Source organism: Cryptomeria japonica, chromosome 8 (genome assembly GCF_030272615.1).
Source record: "Cryptomeria japonica chromosome 8, Sugi_1.0, whole genome shotgun sequence".
NCBI classification, from domain to species: Eukaryota; Viridiplantae; Streptophyta; class Pinopsida; order Cupressales; family Cupressaceae; genus Cryptomeria; species Cryptomeria japonica.
This window is the reverse complement of record NC_081412.1, coordinates 367,546,563-367,574,027: the sequence shown is the minus strand read 5'-3', so window position 1 is coordinate 367,574,027 and position 27,465 is coordinate 367,546,563. Positions and strand designations below refer to the sequence as shown.

The 27,465-nt window shown below is 40.7% G+C and overlaps 1 protein-coding gene across 4 annotated transcripts in view; it reads left to right on the top strand.

The window, feature by feature from the left end:
- LOC131066315 (protein high chlorophyll fluorescent 107) overlaps positions 1-27,465 on the top strand; it is a 208,689-nt gene that overhangs the window by 124,528 nt on the left and 56,696 nt on the right. For all 4 annotated transcript variants that reach the window (XM_058001049.2, XM_058001048.2, XM_058001050.2 and 1 more), the window contains one exon: positions 12,980-13,225. In XM_058001049.2, coding sequence (XP_057857032.2) covers positions 12,980-13,225 — 246 coding nt within the window. The remainder of the gene's footprint in view (positions 1-12,979; positions 13,226-27,465) is intronic.

The window sequence follows — 27,465 nt, the reverse complement described above, 5'->3', positions numbered from 1 at the left end:
CTGTTCTTCCATGGCCGCAAAAGGCTTCGCCCAGTCTTCATCTCTCCGGTAGGGTTCTTCTTTTACCATTGGGTCTTCTTCGACTTCCTTGCTCTGGCCAATGGTCCAGTGCACTTTGGTAGCGTATCCCAGCATGTTAATCTCAATTACAGGTTTGTTCCGTTCTTTGTAAATTTTTAGCTTGGAACCATTCAGTGGGTCCCTGATTGGATTGTTGTCCAGAGTCGAGAGCTTCACCGCCCCGTTTTCCCCGACCTCTTTGATCTTATAGGGTCTGAGCCATCGAACTTTAAATTTCCCTGGTCGAAGTTTGTTCCGGCCGTTATACTTCAAAACTAACTGCCTGTTGTGACGTTTTCACACATCGCCCCATTGCAAATGGGGACCCATGTTTTTTTTGCTTTTTAGGGTTTGTTTTTTTGGTCTTTTAGGGTTTTGTTAGTTAGCCTTTGCATTTTGAGTGTCGCCCAGGGGATCACATGGATAGCAAGTCCGGCTTGAGTGATGTCCTGATCCTGAAATTTGGCTAAGTCCTAATCCTGAAATTTGGCTAAGTCTGAAAGTCCTGATCCTGAAATTTGGCTAAGTCTGGAATGTCCTGATCCTGAAATTTAACTAAGTCTGGAAACTGAAAAACCTCAAAAAACTAGATTTTGCAATATAACTCCTGGAGGTCTGAAACCACTCTCAAACATCCTGAAAGTATATATGGAATATAACTTAAAGTATAAGAAAGAAGAAAGATAGAGGGAAATGGAAAGATAGAGGGAAATGTCACTTATAAAGATAGAGGGAAATGGAAAGATAGAGGGAAATGTCACTTAAATGTTATATTCCATTAAAATTGTCCTGATAGAGAGTTCGAAAAGTCAAGTTTCGCTCCTATCCTTCACTGAGGATCCAGAGCAAAAAGCGCTCCTGTCCCTCTCCAAGGGTCCAAGGCGAATCGCTCATGTCCCTCACCAAGGGTCCAGAGCGAAAAAACTTAGTGGAGTCATTCTTGACCTTGTTTGGACAAATTGAGACATCAAAGGCATGGTGGAGGACAAAATGAACGTGATAGAGCATCCAGACTTGATTAAGGACGATGAAATGATGGAGTATTTGTCTAGAAAGGTAAATTCGCTCCTGTCCCTCACCAAGGGACCAGAGCGATTTTATTCATATACACATTTTTAGACCTTGTTTGGACTCGAACTTTTACTCATGGCGTGTAAAGAGATGATATTTTTCTCAGTGAAGGAAATTTGAAGTGAAAAGTAAAAAGATTTGGCCCTGAGAGCAAAAATCGCTCCTGTCCCTCACTGAAGGACCAGAGCTTGAATTCCAATTTCGCATTATCCTTGCAAGATTTAAGTGGTTTCGCGATTTGAGGAGGTCAAGGGAAGTATGTTTTGCCCGTTGAATATAACTTAAGTACGCCACAATGAAGAAAATCGGCCTAAGTAACAAGTTCGCCCCTGTCCCTCTCCAAGGGACCAAGGTGACTGGCTAGGGCGCTCCTGTCCCTCTCCAAGGGACCAGAGCGATTCCTCCACAAGACAAGTTTTTGGCGAAGTGAAATGAGTTTTTAAGTTTGAGGCAAGTAAAAGGAGGCGTAACGAATCTATTGAATATAATTTTGAAGAGTGCAAGACGCCAGTGAAGCCTATTTTGTCCTAGGCGCTCCTGTCCCTCTCCAAGGGACCAGAGCGATTTCTTCCTAAGACAAATTTCTCACCAATTTGAAGCAAATTCCATGTCAAAGATGAGTGAAGGGGAGCATAGCGGGTCCATTGAAGATAGTTTAAACATTGGCAAAGAATGATTGAGCCTACAAATGAAAGTTCGCTCCTGTCCTTCAGTCAAGGACCAGGGCGAAATATTGGTTATTTAGACTTCCCCTTCGAATTTTAATAAATCCAGGCCAAGGTACAAGGGGGCGAGGATGTTTGGGACACTTCGAAGAAGAACAAAGTTGCAAGGACCATGAAAAGTGATGAAATTACCCAAGTTCGCTCCTGTCCCTCTCCTAGGGACCAGAGCGAACTGTCCAAGTATACTTAATTTTGAGATGTCACTTCCATTTCAAACGTTCAAGAAGGAGTAAGAGACACCATTTTATACTTTGAAGACAATCGAAAGTTGATAAGAACAAGGATTAGCCCAAGGAACAAAGGTTCGCTCCTGTTCTTCAGTCAAGGACCAGAGCGATTTCTATGAAGACCATCATCCCTTCCAAAAACCACGCTAAGGCAAAGTTATACAAGGTTGAAAATGTCTTTAGGAAGATGATGAACGAGAGGTTAACGACAAAAGGTTGGCAAATTTGAGCTAAATGCAAGGTTCGCTCCTGTCCTTCAGTCAAGGACCAGGGCGATAATGGTTCTAAGAGGCATTCATTTACAAAATAGAATCGATCAAGCATCAAGTTACGAATGAAGATCCCAGTTTGGACGTAGGAGATGAAGTTTCAAACGTGAAAAATGCAAGATGGAGGACCTAAATGTATAATCGCTCCTGTCCCTCTCCCAGGGACCAGAGCGATGTGGTTTGTATCCCTTACATCTCTCATGTTTTGGCACCAATAAATGTTGAAATACATTAAATGCTAAAATTCGATAAAAACTTTGAATCATTTGATTAAAATGGCATTTGAAAAATAGCGCATAAGGCATTTAATAATTGATTGGGCCTTTTAAAAAATCGAAATTATTAAATACAAAGGCATTTAAATTGATTAATTATTAAATTAAATAAAAAGGGAGAGCGCTTGGGGTTATATTTTTATATTTTTATAAAGTCGGCGTCCCTTTTATTTAAATTTGCTTATTGTTTGCCTTATTTCTAAAAGTCGGCCTTTGTGAAAATAAAGAGGTAAGCGCCTATATAGTGGAGGTGTGTTTGGCGATTCTAATCCATCATTCATCCACTCACACAAGTGCGATTTGGAGAAGAACAACAAGGTGCGAAATCTGGTCTAAGGAGGAGCGAATTTAGTTGAAGACTAAAGAAGGAGCGAATTTTCCTCAAAGCGTTGAAGGCTAGAGGTGGTGAAGTTGATAAAAGAAGCACATTTTGAGGACTTCGATCCACATTTTGCCTAGCAAACTTGCTTAATTTTGCATCTTTTCTTAGATTTAGTTCTCAAGTGGAGGTATGGCGAGATTATCCTAGTCTCAATTTTGAATTTTGAATTTTCAATTTCAAGTGGCTTAGTTAAATTTAGGAAATGATAATTCAAAGATTTATCATGAAGTTTCCTAATTAAAATCTTGAATCTTCCTTTTAAAGTTTAATTTTTAGATTTCAAGATATATTACTAATTTTGAAATGTTGTGTAGGTATCAAGATGGCGACTCCCAAGCTCGAAAGATCTACAAATCGGAAGACTCTCCTCAAGGAAAATCAAGCCAGATCAAGGACGGTCTCATCAAGGACGATCAAGCAAGGACAAGGGCGACCTCCTCCAGTCTAGCATTGACAAGGACGACCTTCTTCGATCCAACATCATCAAGATGAGGGCGACCTCTTCCAATCCAGCATTCCAAGGCGAGGTACTTCATCATCCTGCACATCAAGGACACAAGAAGTCAAAGCAAAGGGTTCGTTGAAGAAGTAGATAGTTCCAGATGAATTAATTAAAGCTAGCTTCTCAACAACATCAAGTTGAATATCTACCAAGTTACAAGTGTCAGATGAGGTGGCATCCCAGTCATCACTCCTCCAGTCAGTGTGGTCCACCTCAGCATGTCCAGATTCAATGTACCTAACTCATGGAAGGTGGCACAAACTCCGATGTACCTACCCCGGCTATCCATTGGTCGATTTTTCCAGAGAGGACATGTGTCCAAGCAATACAATTTTATCATTGGTCAAGCATTAAATGTTATGTAATGGTTGTAAGAAACCCTAATTAGGGTTTTCATTGTTGAATCTTGGCCGTTGATCTCGAATTGATCTAAGCCATCGAATTGTATTGAGGGCACTATATAAGCCCTGGCATTTCATTTGTAAAGGCTAATTAGAGAAATAGTTAGAGAAATAGTTAGGAATAGTTGGAAGCAGTTAGAAGATAGAGAGAGAATAGCAATTAGAGTAGAGTAGAGAGAGAAGGCAAAGATTGTTGCCAAGATGTTGTTGTAAAAGACTTGTCACTTCATTGAAGAAATGGTGAAATTTATGGGTCGATTCGACAATTTGCATGGTCTTTATACTTCTCATGTTTGATTTTATGATTAGATGAGTGGAAGAAATGTGCTTGATTGATGGTGAAATTCGTATATCCATACTACTAGCAGTTTGTTGATTGCAGACTTGCCTTGCGTAGTCAACTGGAATCATTCAGCTTAAGCTTAACTTCAATTGTCGCTTCTTCATCGATATGCATCAACCTGATGGTGTCTATGCCTGCAGTGATGATTTGAACATCATAAAGCTTTCCTTCGAAGATCGCACTAACCTTGTGGAGATGTTCCTATGATGTCAAAACAAGACTTAGTTAGAATTTCATCAAAGATCATTCATTGCTCTTACATTATTAGTGTTAGGATTAGATCCTCTCCTCGCCCTCGTCTTTTTTCCTTTTTTCAAATCTAAGCTAGTGAAAATCCTGTGTTCTAGCAATATTCAAAGCAAATCAGAAGTTCAGGCATCAAATGTAAGTCCCCTTGTGATTCCAGCAAATCACATCATACCACAAAGAGCTTATCCACACGTAGAGACCCTACATACAAGAACCTTGAAGTCATCCTGATTGATCCTTTTTCGCGATATCTTCAGCAATCAGAGGCTTTACTCAAGAGAGGATAAGGTACCCTTGGGTATTTTATTCTGTGTTTGATTGTGTACAAAATACACGTCAACACTGCCCTGGCTGGAAGTTGACCCGTCGTAGGTGCTGGTCATGCCAACACTTCCGTCGGCGTTGTGCCACCTCCGTTGCCCATTGTGCTATTATTCTCGGTTCGTCCAATTTTATCAGGCTGCCAAGCCTTGCACTCAAGCTCTCTTCATCGCTGAGTCTATTATCCACCGCCACCTGCAGGCTAGGTATGGTATACTCGGCTGGTACTATTGCCTCCTGCCCATACATGAGCTGGAACGGGGTATGCCCCGTAGTGACTTTGTACATTGTGCGGTAAACCCATAGTACAATTGGTAGCCTTTCCTCCCAGTCTTCCTACTCCACCCCACATGATTTGTAAATTATTGACACCAACACCTTGTTGGTTGCTTCTGCTTGCCCATTAGCTTGGGGGTAGTACGGGCTACAGAGATTGTGAAAGATCTTGAATTCTACAGTCATGGTACGAATTACTTGGTTGACAGAGTGCACTCTGTTGTCACTCGTGATTTGAAGGGGTATCTCGTACCTTGTGACGATCTGTTCATACAAGAATCATGCCGTACTTAGAGCCGTGTTATCTGGCAAGGCCCTCGCTTTTGCCCACTTGGTGAGGTATTCCGTAGCTACTACAATACATTTGCACCTATGCATGCTACTCGGCTTCAAAGGTCCCACAAAATCCAAACCCCAACATTCGAATAACTCCTGCGGCTGTGAAGGAAAGAGGGGCATGAAAGCTCTCTTGAGTGGTTTTCCCGCACGCTGGCAAGTATCACACCCGATCACCCACTCTCGAGCGTCGGGGTGTAGAGTTGGTCACCATAGGCCAGCCAAAAGTACTTTCCTGGCAGTCGCATCTGGTCCCATATGTCCGCCTGCTAACCCGTCGTGTGCTTCCTTCAACACATCGGGAATTTCCTCCTCCATAACACATCTCCTCAAGATTTGTTCGGGACCCATTTTGTATAGCAGCCCATTGATTAGTTGGAAGGTCTTACTCTTCAGTTTCAGCTTCCTCTATTCCCCTGGCGGCATGTCCCTTAGAAATAAAATGGAATGGTCCAGTCCTTGTGTCCCTACCTGCGCGAGGGTAGCACCAATTGCAAAGTTGGAGGCGTTGACGTGTACATGAAACTCCTTATTCCAATCCGGGTATACCAGTATTGGTGCATTCACCAGCCGATCTTTCAATTCCTTGAAGGCTTCTTCCTGCTCCGTACCCCATACAAATGGCTCTCCCTTCCTTGTCAGCTTATCTAGGGGCTAGGAGACTTGTGCAAAGCCTTTGATGAATCTCCGGTAGTAGTCGACGTAGCCCAGGAATGATTTCACCCTTGTCACATTCGTTGGGCTCTCCATGTTGACAATCACTCCTATCTTATCCGGGTCTGTCTTCAGACTGACCTTACAAACAATATTGCCAAGAACCTTCCCTTGCGGTACCATAAACCTGCATTTCCTTGGGTTCAGAGCCAGCCTAGCTTTTCGACACCTCTCCATACATTCTCCGAGAGCCTTCAAATGGGTGTCTTGGTCGCTAAAAATTGACCCGTCATCCAAGAATGCCCTGAAGTTTCCTACAGACATTTTGTCAAAGATGTGTAGAATTATTCTCTGGAAAGTTGCAGGTGCATTACATAGTCCGAAGGGCATGCGATTATAGGCGTACACCCCTTCCTCCACCACGAATGTGGTCTTCAATTTGTCTTCTTCCGCAATACTTATTTGGTTGTATCTTGAGAACCCATCTAGGAATGTGTATATCTCGTGCCCGGCTACTTCCTCCAAGATGCTGTCAGTGAATGGAATCGGGAACGGATCTTTGATGGTTACTGCGTTTAGGTACCTGAAGTCTACGCATATCCTTATCTGATTAGCTTCCTTCTTAAGAGAGATGACTATTGGGGAAACCCAGTCACTAGTTTCCACTTTGAATATGATCCCTACTTCCAACATTTTGTTGATTTCCTCATTTACTTTGGCTGCGTAGTTCTTGTTCATCCTGTACGGTCTCCTCCGTACTAGCTGGGTTCCTGGTACGAGGGTTATGCGATGTACGCACAGCTCCGGCGGTACCCCCTTCAAGTCCTTGTAGGTCTAGGCAAAGACGTCCTTGTATTCCATAAATATCCTGAAAGCCGCCACCTTCAATACGAGGTTCTAGTTGTCTCCTACGAGTATTACCTGTGGGTCCTCATCCTTGCCTAGATTGACTTTTCTCACCCCCCTTTCCTCGTACTTGATGGGTTTGTCTTGTTCAAACTGGTGGGCTGGCGTGTCATCCACTCATGCCATTCCCTCCTGGTACATGCCGTACTCCGGTGGAAATGACTTCGTCCATACCACCAGTCGATTTCCCAATCTCGCATACTTGCAACATGTGGCACTCCGGGTGGAAGACCTCGTAGTCCTCCATTTGCCAATGGAAGAGTCCGGCCAGCAAACTAGTTCCATCTTCAGAACATGTGTCCAGTTCCAACACTCCTTCCTTGTTGGGTTCCTTCCCTCCTCTATCTCCTTCGCAACCCCACTCCCATCTATTTGAATCCTCCAAGTCGGAGTCAAATGACGCGAGCTCTTCACTGATGGACTGATTCCTTAGGTCGATTACATACTTATGACCGTCACTCTCTATTGAGAGTGTATTCTTCTTCCAGTTATGATTGGCTCTAGCCATGATTAGCCATCCCCTTCCCTGCAGGGCATCGTATGCTTTTCTTTCCAGTGGGATGACTATGAAGTCCAGAAGGAATCGTTGTGTCCCGATCACTGCGTTTTGTGCCATGAGAGTACCGAGAGGTTTGAAACCGTGTCGGTCTGCATCGACGAGATGGAATGTTGGAGGCCAGAGAGTAGGCTTGCCAAGGCTTCTCCATGTTTCCTCCGGTAGTACGTTGACTCCAGAGCCGCCATCCACAATGGTGTTTGTGAGCTTTTGTCCCATTATGTCCATCTCCACCATGACAGGTTTTCTTCCAATGCTTACCGTGAGTAGCATAGGGTCCATGGCGTCTATACTAGGTTCCTTCACCGGAGCCGTACTATGCGGTTCTGTCATCGTCCGGTGTTCCTGGCCGACGATGGTGTCACCGACTGCATTCGTCAAGGCCATCCTCAACTGTGGCATGGCTGCAGAAGGTCGGATACCCGTATGGGTACTGTGGTCTGTAACGTCTACTTAATGATAGTTTTCTCTGGTCTTGACCGGAGTGGTGTACTGGCAGCCGGGTGCGAGGCGCTCCGCTCTTCTGCCATCGCCCGCTCAATATCCGCCTTGGCTTCCTGGAGTCTTTACTTCTCCGTGCGAGGGTCAGGATACATGGCTTTCTTGTTTTGCAATCTTGTGATTGCCAATACGCCTTCCCCCGATCCGTCTACCTCCAACATATTCACCCCTTTTTGCTTTGGATAGTCTATGTCCTGATGATTCCTTGGATCGCACCATTTGCATAGCAAACTTCCTGCGTCACCCCCGTTTTGACATTCCCGCGCAAAGTGACCCCATTCGTTGCACTTTTTGCATTGAATCATGGGTCATCCCATTGCGTCGTATTGAATTCTACTGCTTGGCGTGTTATTATTGGACTTGTTGTTACCCCGTCGATTGTTTCTGTACCCTCCAGGAGAGGCGTCAGAGTTTGCTGTCGGCTTTAGAGGTGTCGCTGGTGGTGTGACCTGGTTGGGTTGGGCGTAGAGCACTTGTGTGCTCTGTGCTTTTAAGTTGTATGGGCATTCCTTAATGGAATGTCCCATTACTTGGCACATGTCATAGAAGGCTTTGCGGGGACAACTCCCCTTAGTGTGTTCTTCCGTCCTGCAGTCGGTGCACCATAGCTCCTTTCCTTCCCCGCCACCTTCCTTGTCAGCCTTTAGTTCTTTCATTATCCTCATCATATCCCTTCGTAGTGCTTGCACGGTTTTGGACTCCGCATCACTGTCTTCATCCGTATTGGTCACCATCGCTCACCTGGCGCTTCCCTCGGGATGTCTTATTTTCACTTTCAATATCCATCGCACGGTTGTATGCTTCATCATAGAGGGTGGGGAGATCACCTTCATCTTCCGTCTGAGGGATGGTATCAATCCTTCAACAAACCATCTCTTCTTGAGGCCATCAGCCGGCTAGTTCTCCATTTTGTTGAGTAGTTCCGTCAGCCTTCTACTATATGCCTGCATGCTTTCACTTTTTCCCTGCTTGGTAGTGTAAATCTCCGCCACAATTTCATTGTCGTCCCGTAGGAGTTTGAACTCCTCTTCAAAAGCCTTCTTCAAACTGTTCCAGGAGGTTTTATACTGAGTATCCAGGTCCGTATACCAGTCAATGGCTATTCCTCACAGAGTGGTCGGAAATGCCTTCAACCAGTAATCTCGGTCATCCTAGCCATTTGCCTCCCAAATGGTCACGCATGTCTTACCATGCCGTATGGGGTCCTCCGACCCGTCGCCCATGAATTTTGGAAGTTTTTGTTTCTTTGGGGTGTGTGCCATTGTTCTTGCCTGGACGGTTTTATGTAGCACTTGGAAGTGACTATATGCCGGAAAGGTAATATGTGTCTGGGAGGTACCGTACGCTCTTGGTCTGGTTGGACCCCTATCCGCAAGGCTTTGGTCACCCTCGCTCCTGTAGTCCCTCCTTCCCGGGGTTTCTGGATCCGACCCTCCTATTTTGATGCCCTCTGACAAGGACAAATTCCTGATGCTAGATAATGTTGCTTCAAAAATCGTGGCAATCTCTTCGTGCAAGTCCCGTATCGCCTCCTCTACTTGTTCAGAATATTTTGACGGGTTGCTCTGTGACTCGGCTCCGGAGTCCTCTTCACTTGACGTCAAGCGTGGGGCCTGGTCGGCGAGATCTTCCTCCACTATGTCTGGAAGTGGCAGGTTCCTGGCGACCTCGGCCAACTCTTTCCACGTACACGGCCTTTGTCTCTCCCAACTACGACTCCGACTCACACTTCGACTTCTGCTGCGTTTCTTCGGGCTCCTCGAGTTCGCAACCTCCCTTAGCCGTCGTCTCCGTTCGGCCTGTTCTTTAATGCGGAGAGATCTTCGTATAGTTCCCTCGTCTACTCCTTCGATGGCAGTGGTATGTTTGTCCTTGTTTGATTGTAGGGGCATCAAGTGCCAGAGGTACGGCGTTGACTAGCCTCCCTCTCCCCTTCCTCCCTACGGCTCCGCTCCTCGTACCTTCGGAGTACTTGTTGCCGACAGAGTTCTCGTGCAGTTTCCTCCCTTCGGTCTTGAAGTGCAGTCAGATTTCTGGCGAGTAACCTTGGAATACTTCCGAGCAGGTCAAAGACGGGAGTGCTGATGGTGAGTTCACCACGTGTCGTGCCTCAGAGACGGCTCTCTCCTAAGCCTCCCTCTACATGTACAGCATGACTGACATGTCCCACAACTCTACCAAGTCTGCCGTCAATTGATCCTCTCGTGCCTCTTCCGCGGTACTCTCTTCATGCGTGTCGCTGTCCACGACAATTAATTGCTGGTTGAATGGCCGACCCATTAATTCCTTTCGCTTGCTGCCATAGTTATCTCCAGGTTCGTTCAGGCAACGGCGCCAAAATGTTTAGTCGTTAATGTAAGGTTGGTAACACTCACAGATAACACATTCCACACGTACCAGTTATTCACTTAACAAAACATTCACATATCACAACATAAGTAGTAATGATAAACAACTAGACCGGAAGAGTTGTATCTTTATTGAATTATCCATAATATATCCATACATAATCTCCCCTGCCGAGGTTCCATCCAAACAATATATAGACCCGACGGTTGGCCAAGTCGCCAATCGTCACCAACCGTCACCAACTCCCAACTACCTGACGGGAACCTCTCGGCGACGCAACATAACCATAAACACAATTATAACTATCATTCCTATTAACATAATTTATTTACCCCTAACACTATGATCGTTAGCCAATTTGGATGGGATTATGGGATCATTGGCCTTAACAATAGCAAAATCACCGTACAAAAGACAGTTTGAGAGAGAACAATTGCCCGTTTGAGGATTTGGGGTATCGGGAAGACTATTAATTTTAGAATTAGGGTTAACCTCAATCATTAGAACCTTTTCAATAGGGTCGGTTTGATCATTAGCACTTGTGGGGGGAATGACCTCATTTTTATTATGAACAGGGGCCGAGCCCTTTTGAGTGTCAACTTTATTGAAAGAGCTAGTGGGTTTTGAGTCTTGACACTAAATTAGGCCAATTCTTTTTGAGATGCTCGTTCTTTTTGCATAAAAAACAAGTCTAGAATTCCCAACAAACAGACCTCACATTGAATCAAATTATTTGCCAATTGCATTGAAATTAAATCTGGAATTTCAACATCAGGATTAAGACACATTAAAACTTTAGCATTTAAATGGGGGAGTGTAATTTTTGATTCCTCAATCTTTAAAATGTTACCCAAGGGTTTTCAATATTTGAGATATAAATTTCCAAAGAGAGGGAGGTACATTTTTCAGTTCTAGCCAGCAAGGAGCAGACTTGGCAACCACCTCATAAGTCTTATGTTCCGAGGACCAAGATATAACCCTAAAGAGGGATTTCCCAATATTACAGTATTCCTTCTTCAGGACCCTTTCCTAAATACCATGGCTACTAAAGAAAACTACAAAGAGACCTTTTTGAGGCATATGATAGAATGAAACACAAGTTCCAAGTATCTTGCCCTAAACATTCGCTATCTAGTCATCAAAGAATTTTCTTGAAGGAAGAAAATCAATATCCAAACAAACAAAAAAGATGGCAATACTGCACAATCGTGTTTCTTCAGATTTGATAGCTTAAATCATATTAGAGTTAGGTGAGATAGAAAGAACCTTGACAGGAGCAGGAGCCTTACCGTCTTCTCTTGCTCCACTGTCTCTAGGCTGGATGATGCCTCCATCTCCCACTCGAGTTGTTTGGGTCGCCAATATTGGTCCATCACTGACGTTGAACATTGCTGCCGCTGGGAGAGTAGCACCCACAAGGTCAGCTTTGAGTGCCTTTCTATATGAAGGATTTGGAATGGTTGAATTCGAATGGTCTATCTCTGTATCTTGACCCTTGTCACTATCCACCGCCTTACCATTCACAACATCCAAAGCAGTAATTACCTGATCGGATGTCATTAAAGGCCCACTACTTGACGCCTCCATGAGGCTTGTCCAACTCAAGGGATCTAATTGCATATGAAAGGTAGATAATAACCCACCACCAGGACAAGATACAAACAAGCCCACAGGAATATCAGTAAATCACAATTCAAATTCAAAGATATTCAATAAAAACTCAATACAATAGCAAGCTACAATGAAGGATAATCAATGCCAAAACCACACCAGGAGTATGCCAAATCTACACAAGACTAAGGCAAACAATGGCAATCCGGACAAAAGAGGAACAAAGAGAACAAAGTCAATGGCAATCCAGACAAAAGAGGAACAAAGAGAACAAATAGCCCAAAAGTGACGAAGAGAACCAATCTGAGTTCAATTAGTGACAGCAGAAGCGAAAATGGAGGATGACCCTTCACCTGACAGAGCTCCTGCACTCACTCTATCTTGACCATGAAATCAGGTCAATTCATTCACAACCGAGCGCAGACATATATAACTATTTTCAGACTGAACATCTTCATATTGCCATATCATGAATATGCAGGAAAGGCAATGCCTTCTAGTTTAAACCTTAATTTGTGTTTCTGGATGTCCATCTAAGATTTATGCCATTAGTTCTCAGTCTGATTTTCTTTTCCAAATACCTTAATAATTTTGATAATTTGAAGTCTTCAAAAGTGTTTTCTAGATCATTTGACATTCTTTTAAAAACCTGTCTTTTCACTTTCTAATTTTATAGAACTTAACTGTTTGCATATGTCTTCTAATTCATTCTTCCTTAAAAACAGTTAAAGTTTAGTTATGTTAGAAACTCGTATGGAATTGCCATGGAATTAGTAGTCTGTATCTTCTCATTGTGCTTGCAAAGAGTCATAATATTTTTCATAGCATCCTGTTCTCTGCTTCCATATGGTAGGAAACCAGTATTACAGTTGACTTGTATGCATATTCTTTCTTTTATGCTCTTATACTCTACAACCTATTCTAATACTCTCAGTGTTGTCTGTCACTCATTTTATGCTATCCAGAAAGCAATCCAAGCTAGTCCAAAAAACCGATTTGCATGGCACATATGGGCACTGTTTGAGGCTAATCAAGGAGAATATGACAAAGCAAGAAAAATTTTTAGAGTTGGACATGCACTAAATCCCAGGGATCCTGTTATTCTTCAGTCTCTTGCTCTTTTTGAGTACAAATGCTCCTCTCCAACTATTGCTCGTGAGATATTTAAGCAAGCTGGTCAAGTTGACCCCCGTCATCAACCAATATGGATTGTAAGATATACAAAAGCAGTTTTGCTATATCTTCCTTTTGTCTGTTTCATTTCTTTCTTGAAGTGTGTTTGATATATTGTGTGTCATGCTCTGCTCATGTTTGAAGGCATTCTAATTCAAGTTTTGAAGAGTGGATCAAACAGATAAAAATGTCTTTATCTATGTAATTTACCTGGCTATTTCTTATTGCTTTCATGTTTGCAAATTCATGCCATAGTTTATAAAGTTTTATATGTTGGGTCAATCACAACGTTTGCTAAGAACTTAAGATGAATGTCATAAAATAGTAATCTGTGCTTTATACAAGAACATCCCTCAAGTAGCATTACCAGCAAAGAGCTTCAAGTACTAAGGAATTGCTTGAATATGTTCTTTAGTTGAATTATGTAAGTAGGAGGATGGGGGTAAAACCTGGAAGTTTGTAATTTGGAGCATATTTTAATTACTAATCTGAGGAATGTATCTTGCTACACTGTTGTAAACCCTCCAAGCAGAAACCCCATATGTGAATGAACTGAATTCAAGTCTGAAAGGGAGAACCAAATATTGGAATTCAGAATGCCCAAACAGATCTAAGTATTGAACTGTTGTAAGTAATATATTTTGAACCAAAAATTTGAACTGAACAATTAAATATGAAATTACTGAAATAGCTATGGACCAGAAATATACCTACTCAAAGTTCTGAACAAAGCTTGATATTGTGTCAATTGGAAAGGCTTATTTATTCAGAAAAAGTAATATATGCTAACAAGTACTTCAATGATCAATCGGCTGAAACGGGAAATGAAACCACACTATAATAATTATATCTTTAAATATAGATGAGGCAACACCTAATAGAAGTGAAATTTTTTTTTGAGAGTGTGTGGATGCCAACTCAGACCCAAATTCAGGGCACCATGTTGCCTTTGGCCTGAAACAAGGATTCTGTAGACTTGTGCACAAAATTTTCTTTTCTTAAGAAATGCGTTTCTTTACTTTCCAAGCGTCTATTTGTAACAGTTTTTCTCATTAAGTCTCTTACCTTTTGCATGTAGAACACTATGCACCTACTGAATCTCACCAATATACATATGAACATAGAGAATATGTAGGTTGGTGGATGTACATGCTATAAAATACCTAGTTTCATAAATTGGTGGACTGGTCCTCTGGCCTAACAATTATTATTTGCACAGAGTTAACAGTCTCCTCTCCTTGAATCTCTTTGTCCCCAAGGCAATTGCAAGGCTGGATGTCAAAAATGTTGAATATATTCTTTCCTGGTGAGAATTACCTCAAATGTCAAAATGAAAATTTTGAAGTGCTGCAATCAATTTTATTTGCTGACAAACATATAGAGCTTCAACTTGTTCCATTTCAAAACACAAAACAATTGCTCCCAATGCCTGCTTTTATTAGTTTGAAATCTTCTTTCAATAAGTGTTTTTGCTTCTCTAGGCTAGTCCATTCAACTTGGACATCAACCTTGGACATAGAGTCATTCCATGGAAGCTAAGTTGCTAGTTTTAGTTTGGAATTTGATTTGGGGTTGTGGATCTGGCAATTTTTTTTTGGGGGGGGTTGGCTTCATTTTGAGTTTATCCATATGAAAAACATGTAAATAATAAATATGTATGTATTTGCTGTCTAAAAACAGGAATTAAGTTTAGAATACTGTATAGCATTATATGATCAACTTGATATTATTCTTGAAAGTTTGTAATTTGGAGCATATTACAAACTTCCAGGTTTGAAAGAAGTATGTATTTGGAGCATATTTGAATTACTAATTTGGAGCATATTTTAATTATATAATCAACTTGATATTATTCTTGATCAATAAGAAAGCAATGAGGAGACATGACTCCTTTAAATGGATGCCTCTTTCCAAAGAGGTGTGTCTCCTCAAAATATATCGAATGGAAGAGGAATACAAGGAAAAAGGCATTCTCAAGTAAGAGCAGGTCTAGAACATAATTATGGCAGAAATAAATGCAGATGAAGAATTCTAATATGTGAGTCGAAATCAGATGTGGAACTAAGGTAATAGCAGAAAGAGGAGATCTAGTTTGAATTATTAGGCAATAAGAATTTGATACAGTAGCTAATTCAGGAAGGATGCCATATTTATGGAGAAAGAGAGAATGGAGGATATAAGTCAAGAGAGGATTAATGAAAGAAGAAAGAAATAAGAAGAAGAAAGGTTGTGACCCTTTTTAAAAGGCAGAAATTATGAAGGGTTGTGTTGTTTCAAAAGGTTTTTATTGTGAAGGGTTGTGACTCTTACTAGACATGAGGAAGAGGTGTGACTTCTCCCTCATATTGGAAGTTCTAAAGGGGAGAAGATTCCATTTGAAGAAGACATAAAAAGGGAGATCAATTGGGAGAATTATATATTATTCTCATAAGCAACAATGAAAAGTGGTGAATCAAATCTTGTGAAAGGTGGTGACGCTTTCACTTGTAAAGTATAAAGGGGAGATCATTCCAAGAAAACATCAATACATCATCACTCATCAATGCATCAAGAAATCAAGCAATCTATGAATCAGCAAAGGTTGAATCAAACAATCTATCAAGTAGCAAAGATCAATTCAACAAAGTGAATAAACAAGAAATAAAATCATCATCAATCAATTCACATCATGGAATCAGAAATCAATCATCAAATGTCTATCAAATCAATCAATTCATTATTGAAACATCAAACATTTAAGCGTCACTCTATCAAACCTGTTAAGTTTAATGATCAGATTATAAAATTCAGATGTAAGATAATTCAAATACAATTGCACAGCATATACCCTGGGAAAACCTTCTAACTTGAAGGTGAAAAAACCCAGCAACAAATGTCTTTTACTATATTGGATACGATAGCAAGATGTCTTTACAAAATCGTTTCACACTTTGAAGCTATATAGGATTAATTGCTTCACCCTAGATCGCTGTAAATGCAGTCCGAACTGTCAAAGAAAGATATATAATCTTCAGTCTTCCTTATATATTAGATCTCCCGATATATAATGTTTTCGATCTGCTGAAGGAGGAATCAATTTGCTGGAGGATGTCAATCTGCTAATCTCTTATTCGATGCATTTTGGAGGATGGAGATAACGTCTTATTATACATCCGATATGTGTTCCTTTAACCATCACGACTCTTCCAAGAGTTGGCTCTCATAAAACATCGTGTCTCCTCATTAACACGTACCAAGGGTGGCGGGTTTAGTTATTAAATAATATTGGCATAATGAAGTAAATATATTTATACAAATTGTAATAGTTCTCTTCACGTCTTTAATTGTTTTTATTAAACCGACGTGCAATTTGTCTTGGACAATTGCATCGGTCCTAAAGGAGTACGAACTTAGCTATTTACATTAACACTCCCTCTTAGCTAGGGAGGAGTCCTTGATAACTGAATCACATAGTGACATCCACCATGGCTATTCCCAGAGGATGAATAAGCACAAGTGCTAAGTCATGAAGCCTTTCACATGACATCCACCATACCTACTCCCAGAGGGTGGAACAAGGGCTGAACCTCAAACTTCTCTTCACAAAGAAGAATGCACAACAAGGGCTAATACCTCAAACTTCTCTCATAGAAGAATGCTCAACAAGGGCTGATACCTCAAACTTCTCTCACAGAGAAGAATGCTCAACAAGGGCTGATACCTCAAACTTCTCTCACAGAGAAGAATGCTTGACAAGGGCTTGCACCTCAAACTTCTCTCACAGAGAAGAATACATTATAATACATATCAAGTAATCATTGATGCTGAGACTCCCTCTTAGCAAGAGCTTCATTTTCCACAATTCCAAGCTTGTCTCGAAAATGCACAAATTTCACTTTTGCAAGAGGCTTGGTGAAAATATCAACAGTCTGTTCCTCAGTACAAATCTATCTCAATTGAACAACGTTCCTTTGTACCATATCTTTGATATAGTGGTACTGAATCTCTACATGCTTCGTTCTGTCATGAAATACTGGATTGACTGAAAGCTTTACACAACTTTGATTATCACAATGTATGATGGTTGGCTCCAATGATTGACCAAACAATCCTGCAAGGAGCTTACGAAGCCACACTGCTTCGCGAGTTGCTACACATGCTGCAATGAATTCTGCCTCTGCAGTGCTTGAGCTACTGAAGACTGCTTCCTGCTACACCAGGAAATCATAATAGATCCCAAACTGAAGCAACAACCAGAAGTGCTCTTCCGGTCAGTAACACTCCCTGCCCAATCAAAATCAAAATATCCTTCAAGAATCAGGTCCATACTGGAAGAGTATTTCAAGCCATATCCAACTGTGCCACGCAAGTATCTCAAGATATGCTTGACTGCAACTAGATGTATCTGTCTAGGTTCACTCATGAACTAACTAAGTGCACTCACTGCATAACAAATATCTGGTCTACTGTTAACTAGATATATCAGGGACCCAATCAATTGTCTGTACATAGTAGGGTCCACAAGATCTGAACTAGTTGCGGCTTCCCTTAATTTCTTCAAGTTAGTTTCCATGGGTGTGGACATGGATTTACAATCCGTCATTCCAAATTTCTTCAAAATGTCGATGGTGTATTTACCTTGACTTAGGATAATCCCATTAGGCCTATGCCACACCTCCAACCCTAGAAAGAAGTGCATGAGTCCTAAGTCCTTCATCTCAAATTCTGAAGTCAACTCCTTCTTACATCTATTAATGAGATGATCTTCTCCGGCAATAAATAGATCATCAACATAAAGTACCAAGATCAACATATCACCATTGAATACTTTGAAGTAAAGATTTGGATCAGCATCATTTTTGCAGAAACCCAAACCCACTAAGTATCTATCAATTCTTTCATACCAAGCTTGAGGAGCCTGTTTTAGACCATATAGGGCTTTCTTCAATTTACACACATGAGATTCTTTCCCATGAATCACGAACCCCTCAAGTTGCTCGATGTCGACTTCTTCTTCAATCACGCCATTGAGAAAAGCAAGAAAAGCAGTCTTCACATCCATCTGATGCAACTTCCATCCTTTAGCTGCTGCAATAGCAATGATGATTCTAATGGAAGTATAGCGAGCAACAGGGGCAAATGTTTCTTCGTAGTCTATTCCTTCTTGTTGAGAGAAACCACGAGCCACAAATCTAGCTTTGTACTTTTCAATGCTGCCATTAGCTGCATGTTTCATTTTGAACAACCACTTGGAAGATACAACAGATTTCCCTTCTGGTCTAGGCACAATATCCCACACATTGTTCTTGAGAATGGATTGATACTCTTCGTCCATAGCGTCTTTCCAAACTTGTTGATTTGAGGCTTCTTCTACACTAGATGGTTCAGACTCAATAAGATTACACATTAATGCAACATAACCAGAGAATCTTTGTGGTCTTTTGCTTTCCCTGAATGTGCCTCTAGGAGCAGCAAACTGTTCTGCTTCCTGCATAGTGTTTCGTGCCCGAAGAGGTCTCTTTCGAGACACAACAATATCCCTAGGCCCATCAGTGCAATCCAAGGGTTCAATTGGATCATTGCTTATATCAAGTACTTTACACTCCCTCTGAACCTCAGGAGTATGGTCAACATCCATGTCTTGAGGAGTCTCATCATCTATCTCCATGCATGAGCCCTTTGATTTTCTGAATGCAACATCTTCCTCAAATGTGACATCCTTACTAACCTCTATGTGCTTTTGACCAAGAATGTAAACACGATAGGCTTTGGAGGTTTCATTGTAGCCTACAAATATTCCTCGCTTGCCAGAAGGCTCCAACTTGGTTCTCTTGGCCTTGGGAACATGAACATACACAGGACAACCAAATATTCTCAGGTGATTGATATCAGGCTTGATACCCGAGAAGGCTTCTTCAGGAGTTATATTTTGTAATATCCTATGAGGACATCTATTTTGAACATACACTGCTGTTCTAGAGGCTTCTGCCCATAGAAAATCTGAAGGTCTTGATCATGAATCATAGCTTTAGCAACTGCAACTATAGATCTGTTCTTCCTTTCAGCAACCCCATTTTGTTGAGGGTTGTAAGGAACACAAAATTCCCTCTTGACTTCTGCCTCAATACAAAAATCACGAAAGCTACCCAAGGTGTATTCACCTCCATTGTCATACCTTCGAATTTTAATTTTCTTTCCAGTGATATTCTCTACAAGAGCTTTAAATTATTTAAACCTACCTAGGACTTCATCAGACTCTTTAGACCTTAAAGAAATAAATCCAAGTCTTCCTAGAGTAGTCATCTATAAAAGTTACATAATACAAACATCCACTTAGGGATGGAGTTGACATTGGACCACATAAATTTGAATGTACAAGATCTAGTATTTCTTTAGACCTACTTTCACTGCTATGGAAAGCACTTTTAACATTTTTACGCATAGCACAACCTTTACAAGTGCCATCATTTACATGAATGAGTTTAGGAATACCTTTTACCATCTTCTCCAAAGATGGAAGAGCCCTGAAACGAAGATGTCCAAGTCTTCTGTGCCAGAGTTCGCTGGAACTTGCAGAATCATGAATGAGTGCTTGTACTGGGAGAGTGGAGAGTTTGTATAAACTCTCATGTTGATTTCCGATCACACGAGCAGTCTTGGTGCTGGAGTTCTTAGGCCAAGCAAGAACTATTCCTTCAAAAAATGCAATTTGATATCCCTTATCCTCCAAGGCTGAAATAGATACTAGGTTCCTCTTGATCCCTAGAACGAACAATACATCACTTAGGTGTAGAGAAACTCTCGATTCAAGTTTTAGAGATGTAGCACCAATTTCTCTTACAGCACAGTGTGCATCATCCCCAATGATGACTTGGAGATGTGATTCTTTCTCTACTAAATCAGAAAGGTACTCCTGATGACCGGTGATATGTTGAGAGGCTCCACTATCAATTAACCATGTATCACTGCCCGTAGGAACATTGCTTGATAATGCTGATATGAAAAGAAAACCATTGGAGTTATCTTCAACCTCCTTCTGAGATGAGACTTCATTGATGTTTGCTCCTTGATGATTAGGTCTTGTTAAACAATCCTTTGCAAAGTGACCAAACTTGTCACATCTAAAACACTGGATGCGAGAGAGATCTTTCTTCCTCTTCCTAGAATCAGGTGCAGAATCTGATTTGAAATTTCTATTTGTTTTGAAGTTGCCCTTCTTCCAATACTTTCGCTTCTTGGTAGATTGAGCGACAAGAACATGTGTATCTTCATTTTGAGAACTCTTGACGATTCCTCTGGCAGTCAATCTTGATTCTTCTTGAATACAATCTGCTCGAAGTCGATCAAACTTAGGTAATTTTGACCTTCCACTTATGCTTTGAATAAATGGCTCCCATGAATGAGGCAGACCATTCAAGGCTAGCATAACAAGGTCTTTATCTATCACTTGATCCCCAATTGTGCATAGTTGATCTCTCAATTCTGAAATTTTCATGAAATAGGTGATGACTGAATCTCCTTTTGCCATCTTCATCTGGTGGAGTTGCTGTCTCAAGGCAAGAGCCCTACTTACGTTATTAATCTCATATAAACCCTCCAAGGTCTTGAACATATCTCTTGTAGTTGTCATCTTGGAGATGAGAGGCACCAGGTGATCCCTTACGGAGTCGATTAATATCTTCTTTGCCTTGATTGCATTCTTCTTGAATTGCAGTTTCTCCTCATGATCTTCAGGTTTGGATAAATCCTTCTCTATGAATTGAAGAAGATCATTTTCTTCAAGTGCAATAAGCACTCCGAACTTCCATGAGGTGAAGTTAGATGCACCTTCAAGCCTATCTTTGACTTTAAGACCGTTCACCATTTTCAAGACTTAGAGGTATTGCTCGACAAAGAGAGAGAATACTTAGAAGTTGTAGAGAATCTGATCACGATCTTCTTTCACCGTGGCTCTGATACCATGTTAAGTTTAATGATCAGATTATAAAATTCAGATGTAAGATAATTCAAATACAATTGCAGAACATATACCCTGGGAAAACCTTCTAACTTGAAGGTGAAAAAACCCAGCAACAAATGTCTTTTACTATATTGGATAAGATAGCAAGATGTCTTTACAAAATCGCTTCACATTTTGAAGCTATATAGGATTAATTGCTTCACCCTAGATCGCTGTAAATGCAGTCCGAACTGTCAAAGAAAGATATATAATCTTCAGTCTGCCTTATATATTAGATCTCCCGATATATAATGTTTTCGATCTGCTGAAGGAGGAATCGATCTGCTGGAGGATGTCAATCTGCTAATCTTTTATTCGATGCATTTTGGAGGATGGAGATAACATCTTATTATACACCCGATATGTGTTCCTTTAACCATCACAACTCTTCCAAGAGTTGGCTATCATAAAACATCGTGTCTCCTCATTAACATGTACCAAGGGTGGCGGGTTTAGTTATTAATTAATATCGGCATAATGAAGTAAATATATTTATACAAATCGTAATAGTTCTCTTCACGTCTTTAATTGTTTTTATTAAACTGACGTGCAATTTGTCTTGGACAATTGCGTTGGTCCTAAAGGAGTCCGACCTTAGCTATTTACATTAACAAAACCAACATTCATTGAATCAATCATTGAACATCGGGAATTAAATAAATATACAACACCAGGAACATCATCAATCCTCAATCATTGGAAATTAGAAAATCATGGGAAGCAGACCAGATTCTCAAAACATCAGCAAAATTCCCCCCATTCCCCTCAGACTGACTGTTATAATATTCATCCATATTCATAGATATGAACATGAATATGTGTTGTATGATTCTACGAAGTGTATGCAAATCTAGTTATCTGATCTAAGTGTATGAAAAGTTGTGTCTCCCTCAAACATGAGATATAAAAGGGAGAAGAGAACCTCATTTGAAGGGGGAATACTTAGGGTAATCAGAAGTGCAGATCTGATTTGGATAAGTGTAGTTCTGATAAGACAACAATGAGGAGGCATGACCCTTTAAATGGATGTCCCTTTTCCAAGAGACGCGTCCCTCAATAAAATAGGATAGTATAAAAGGATATGTAATGAAGGGAGGAAGAAAACACACAAGTAGAATCGCACCAACGAAGACATTCAACAGATTGAAGGAGAAATAATTCTGATAAAGGAAATAAAGGAATTTTAGATCAAACCTCTAGTCATCCAACAACAAATACATCAAAGGAATTAATCTTCAAATCAGGCTTAAAACAACAGTCTAATATTATTTTCAGATCTGCCCTCTCAACACTCTATGTTTTCACAACTGCTTGTGGTATATATATACATGTTGCATATGCATACTAGATAATGGTTAAGTGTATGATTATATGATAGAATAGTAGATATGCCTGATTGTCTAATATCCATCTTGTAGGAAGGGCTTGGGGTTGTAAGTGGGTTACAAGGCTAAGTAAGTAGGCTGTTCTAGAGTTGACCGTAATGTCTCTTAGGACTAAAGGGCACTTACGTAGAGAGCCAAGTAACCCACTTACAACCCCCACACAATTCCACAAGATGGCAGGTGTCTTTTGGGGGATGAGACATTGATGGGGAAAGTAGATACAAGCCGCCAAGCAAGAGGGCTGTGATAGACATCCTCTCTTGGGCTTGGTGTAGAAATGGCTTGGGGCTGACCCATCATGTTGCTTCTTCCAAACCCTAATATGCCTACATTATTGATAATCTATGAATATGATGTATTTGCCTAACCCTAATAATATATATGTTGTTCATGTTGTGATTGTAGGATTCAAATCCAAGATTGTATCATTAAAGAGATATTTATTTGGTAAGATGTAACCCTAACCCTAATTTGTTGCAATTGTGATCTTAGGGAAAATTATAGGGTAAATTAGGAAGGGGACATTACAAATGGTATTAGAGCATGATCCTGCCATCCTGCAGAGTAAAGATGAATCAAGGAATCATTCTAGTCAATGAGAAGGAATCTAACAATACGTGTATTTGCATGTATGCTCCGTGTTTGCATATATCCATGTGTGTGCTTTGTGTTTTCAATTGTATGTCCTATGTTTGGTTTAGATCTAGTGCATTTCCAACATGTCTATATGTTAGCACAAGTTGACATAACCCAAATAGTGAAAGAAATATCACTTGGTGTAGAACCTCCAATTCCTGAATTATCATAGTGTATAGAAGAAGCTAATTACATCACAAGAAAGATTACAAATTCTCAAAGGTTGATCTGGGTGATCCTCAAATTGGTAGATGACTTAGTTTGAGAAAATTAAAACTAACATTGCCTGAGGACAAGCAATCTTGGGTGGGTGGACTATAATGTCCTCAATTTGAAATAGAATTTAATAATAAAAGTAAAATACAAAAGAATAAAAAATAAACTAAAATATAAAAGAATATAATTAAATATAATTAAAATCTAATTAAGTTAATGAATGATCAAAAGACATGAAATGAAAGTTGTGACTCCCTCAAACATGACATATAAAAGGGAGAAGAGAACCTCATTTGAGGGGGGGATACTTAAGGGAATCAGAAGTGCAGATCTGATTTAAATAATTGCAGTTCTGTTTTTTTTTTGATAATTAAATAGTTGCTAAGGGGCAGCACCCATTGTATTAAACTTTTAAAGGATATTTTAAGTGTTCATATATGGACCTTCACCTTCAGAGTATAATTCCTATCACCTATACGACTTATATACCATGCATCCTATATTCTATCCATATACATATTTATCCATATTCAACAATACTGACACTATTGCCCATTAGACCGAACAAAATTTGGGCATGCCTATTTTAATACAACAACAATAAAGATTCAAACCCTAGCTCGAGCCAAAAAATTTCATAGTGGTTGTCGTCCTGCATAGCTCCTTCAATCTTGTACTTTGTCCTCTTCCTCTTTAGCTTCAGCTTCCCTCATCCTTCAAACTGTTGAGACATAGACCAGCTAGGACTCAAACCTAGGACCTTCCATACGCTGCTGGAGTGTTCTACCAATGAGCTACTAGCCCCTCTTGGACTAGTCCATCGTCGGTTCGGGTGTGGCTTATTTCCAACACCAACACCCCCCCTTAAGCCACACCTCTCGTGTGCTTGGGGCTCCTAGTCGGGACCTGGCTCTGATACCATGTTGATTTCATAAATGTCAGCTAGTGCTTTGAACATCTGAAAGGTCGTCTCATATTTAGAAATAACTGGTACCATGTGGTCTCTTACTGAATCCACAATTATTTTAAGGGCCTTCTCATTGTCCTCGCTCCATTGAATTTTCTCTGTATCATGAGAGGGTTCAGGAATTTCACTTTTGACATGGGAGTCAATTTTATTTTCTTTCAAAAAAAGCATGATCCTGAATTTCCAAGATACAAAATTTGATGCTCCATCTAATCTATCTTCAAACCTAACTCCGGTTGCCATTAGGATTATGGGAATGTGATCTTAATATGATCGTTACAGAATTTTAATATGATCTTCCTTAACTTCGCTCTGATACCATGTTGAGACATGGACCAGCTAGGACTTGAACCTAGGACCTTCCATACGCTGCTGGAGTGCTCTACCACTTAGCTATTGGCCCCTCTTGGACCAGTCCATCGTTGGTCCGGGTGTGGCTTATTTCCAACACCAACACAAACCACAATCATTCTAGCAATCACCGAACAGTTAGCGCCACAAGCAACATGGGCTGGGCTAGCAACGACTTCCTCAACATCTCTCAGGTCGTTTGCGATCCATTCCTCCCCAAGGCCCAAACCCTAGTCTTCATTGTTTTCAAGCCCCAAGACTCCGTCCTCCTGCTCACCATCCTCTGTGAGCTCTAGTAGTCCTTCATCTATCATATATTTCTTGATCCATCCCTTCACAGGCACTATGCCTACTTTAGTCATTCTCAAAAGGAATGTGATGCCCCGCTCCTTATCAAGCCAGCTGCTCTCCAAACTTTTCAGCTCTAGGGTTTGGACAATAGGATATTTTTTCACCTCTCCATCCCTACCCCGTGACATATAATAATTCTGTGGTAGGGGAATCAAGAGATTCCTATCAATGTTGTCCAGAGATGCGTCTATCTCTCAAGAAAGGCATGCATGAAGAACATTTGGCACACTTTCTTGGCCCTAGCCTTGCTCACGCCCATATAGATTAGCATAGCCAAAAACATCGTTGTGACATCAGTGTTCACTTTGTATTTGTGATATGTCTGCAAGAACTCCTTCCCCAACACCATTTTAATTGCATGTAGAACTAGTGGATGACCAATCACCACGATGGCAAGCAAACACTTATCCGATACTTTGACAAGGAACAACATTTGCCGCTTGTGGCTTGCAGAAGTATCGGCATGTCCATTTGCCAACAAACCACTTAACTTCCGAAAATATGATGGCAGAAAGCATACTATTTCGTTGGCCAACACCACCTTCTATTTAAAGTTGTTATCCACTTGTTGTCATGATGAGGCCCCAAAAATCACTAATTATATCATCCTCCTACATTTGCTTCTAAATCTTTTCGCACACCTTGCAAAAGATTTCACACACATTTTCCTTCATTCCATCTCATATTATCATTAATACTTGCGTATTTTTTTATGATTAAACAACATCCTCCAAAGGTGTCTTCCGCAACCACTATAGAATCCTCCCAATATCCTCTGCTACCTGTCCAATAAGTTGTTGATCATATGATAATACCTTTCCAAATCCTATGTACTTCAATCATCATGTGTTGTTGCTCCCGTAAGTTGAGCTTATGTCTTTCCAATTTGCATGTGCCTATCATCAGGAGAACACGTCATGTCATCTATAGTATCATTAGTTCTCCGATGCCTCAAGTATGACAAAGGGGGCTCATACCCATTAGTGATTGTTACGTCACACTTAAGTTGTCTAATCCCCTACGCCATTGATATCAGTCTCATTCACCATATAATTGTGAGATGATGCCTTCAGATACAATCCATCACATCCAACCTATTATTCTACGACATATATTTTCTTAATGAATCTATCACTTTAGTTTTGTACTCTTTCCACTACCTCTTTTGCCAACCTGTCTACCAACTCATTTCCCTCCTTGTATATGTGGCTAATTTTGAACTCCTCAAAGCTTTCCAATAGATCCCTTATTGGTCAAAGCCATTGGCAAAGTGTCTAATTTGCGGTATCATTTCTTTGAATGACATTGATAGTTATGAGGGAGTCTCGCTCAAGATGAATGCGTTTGGCTCCCACCTCCACACCTAATTGGAGGACCATCATAGCCGCTCGAAACTTCGCTATGTTATTTGTTGCATGTCCCAATTAGACAGATCTCTCTGCCACAATTCGCCCATGCTCATCCCGAGCCATGCATCCCACACCACTTGGGCCTAGATTTCCAAGAGATGCACCATCAAAATTTACTTTGATCCACCCAGGTTTAGGGGCAAACCATCTTACTTCCCTCCTATTTCTCATTAAAGAATTACCATCATTGGCTTCGTATATGGATGGGATCTGCAACCCTGTTAATACTTTAGTCATCTTTTCATTCCAAGTTGTGAATATGTTTTTTTTAAGCATCTTGGCTCCAGCAGTTTCATTGACCAATTCTGTGATTTTCCCCTCTATCTTTTGATAGTCTTTCTAATTCCATTTCCTTTTCTTGAAAGATTATTCTGTTGCACTCCTTCCAAAGTTCCCCAATGATTGTGGAGGGCAGTACTAACCACAAACATCCAAAAATAGATTTTCTATCCTTTTGAGGCCACATATTGAACCAGGTCTCAATGCTTTGAGGAAACGGGCATTGGCAATTTATTTTAGCCAAAAAAAACTTCCAACATGCATCTGCAAAGGGACAACCTAAAAGAATGTGATTTGTCGATTCCAAGTTATGTTTGCATAGCACACATCTCCTCGGACCCTGTATTTCAAATCTGGCCAACTAATCTTCAGTGAGGATCTTCTGTATCACCAACCATGCAAAGACCTCGACTTTTTGCAAGCAATGTCTGTTCCATAGAAGTTTGGTAGGCTAATTTTGTTTAGCTGCCTCCTTGACTTTATACCCGAATTTCACTTTGTATGTCCCTGTCTTGGAGCCACACCATCTAATAATATCCTCTTGAGCAGATGGGATTATACTTATGTTCCTTAATATTGCAGCAAGCCCCTCCTTTTGGTCTTGTAGAGCATTAATGTTCTGAAGGGAGCACCGTTCCCTTACAACCACACCGTTCTGCATGGTTGTAGTGCCACAATTGCATACATTTCTTCCCCATATGCGAAT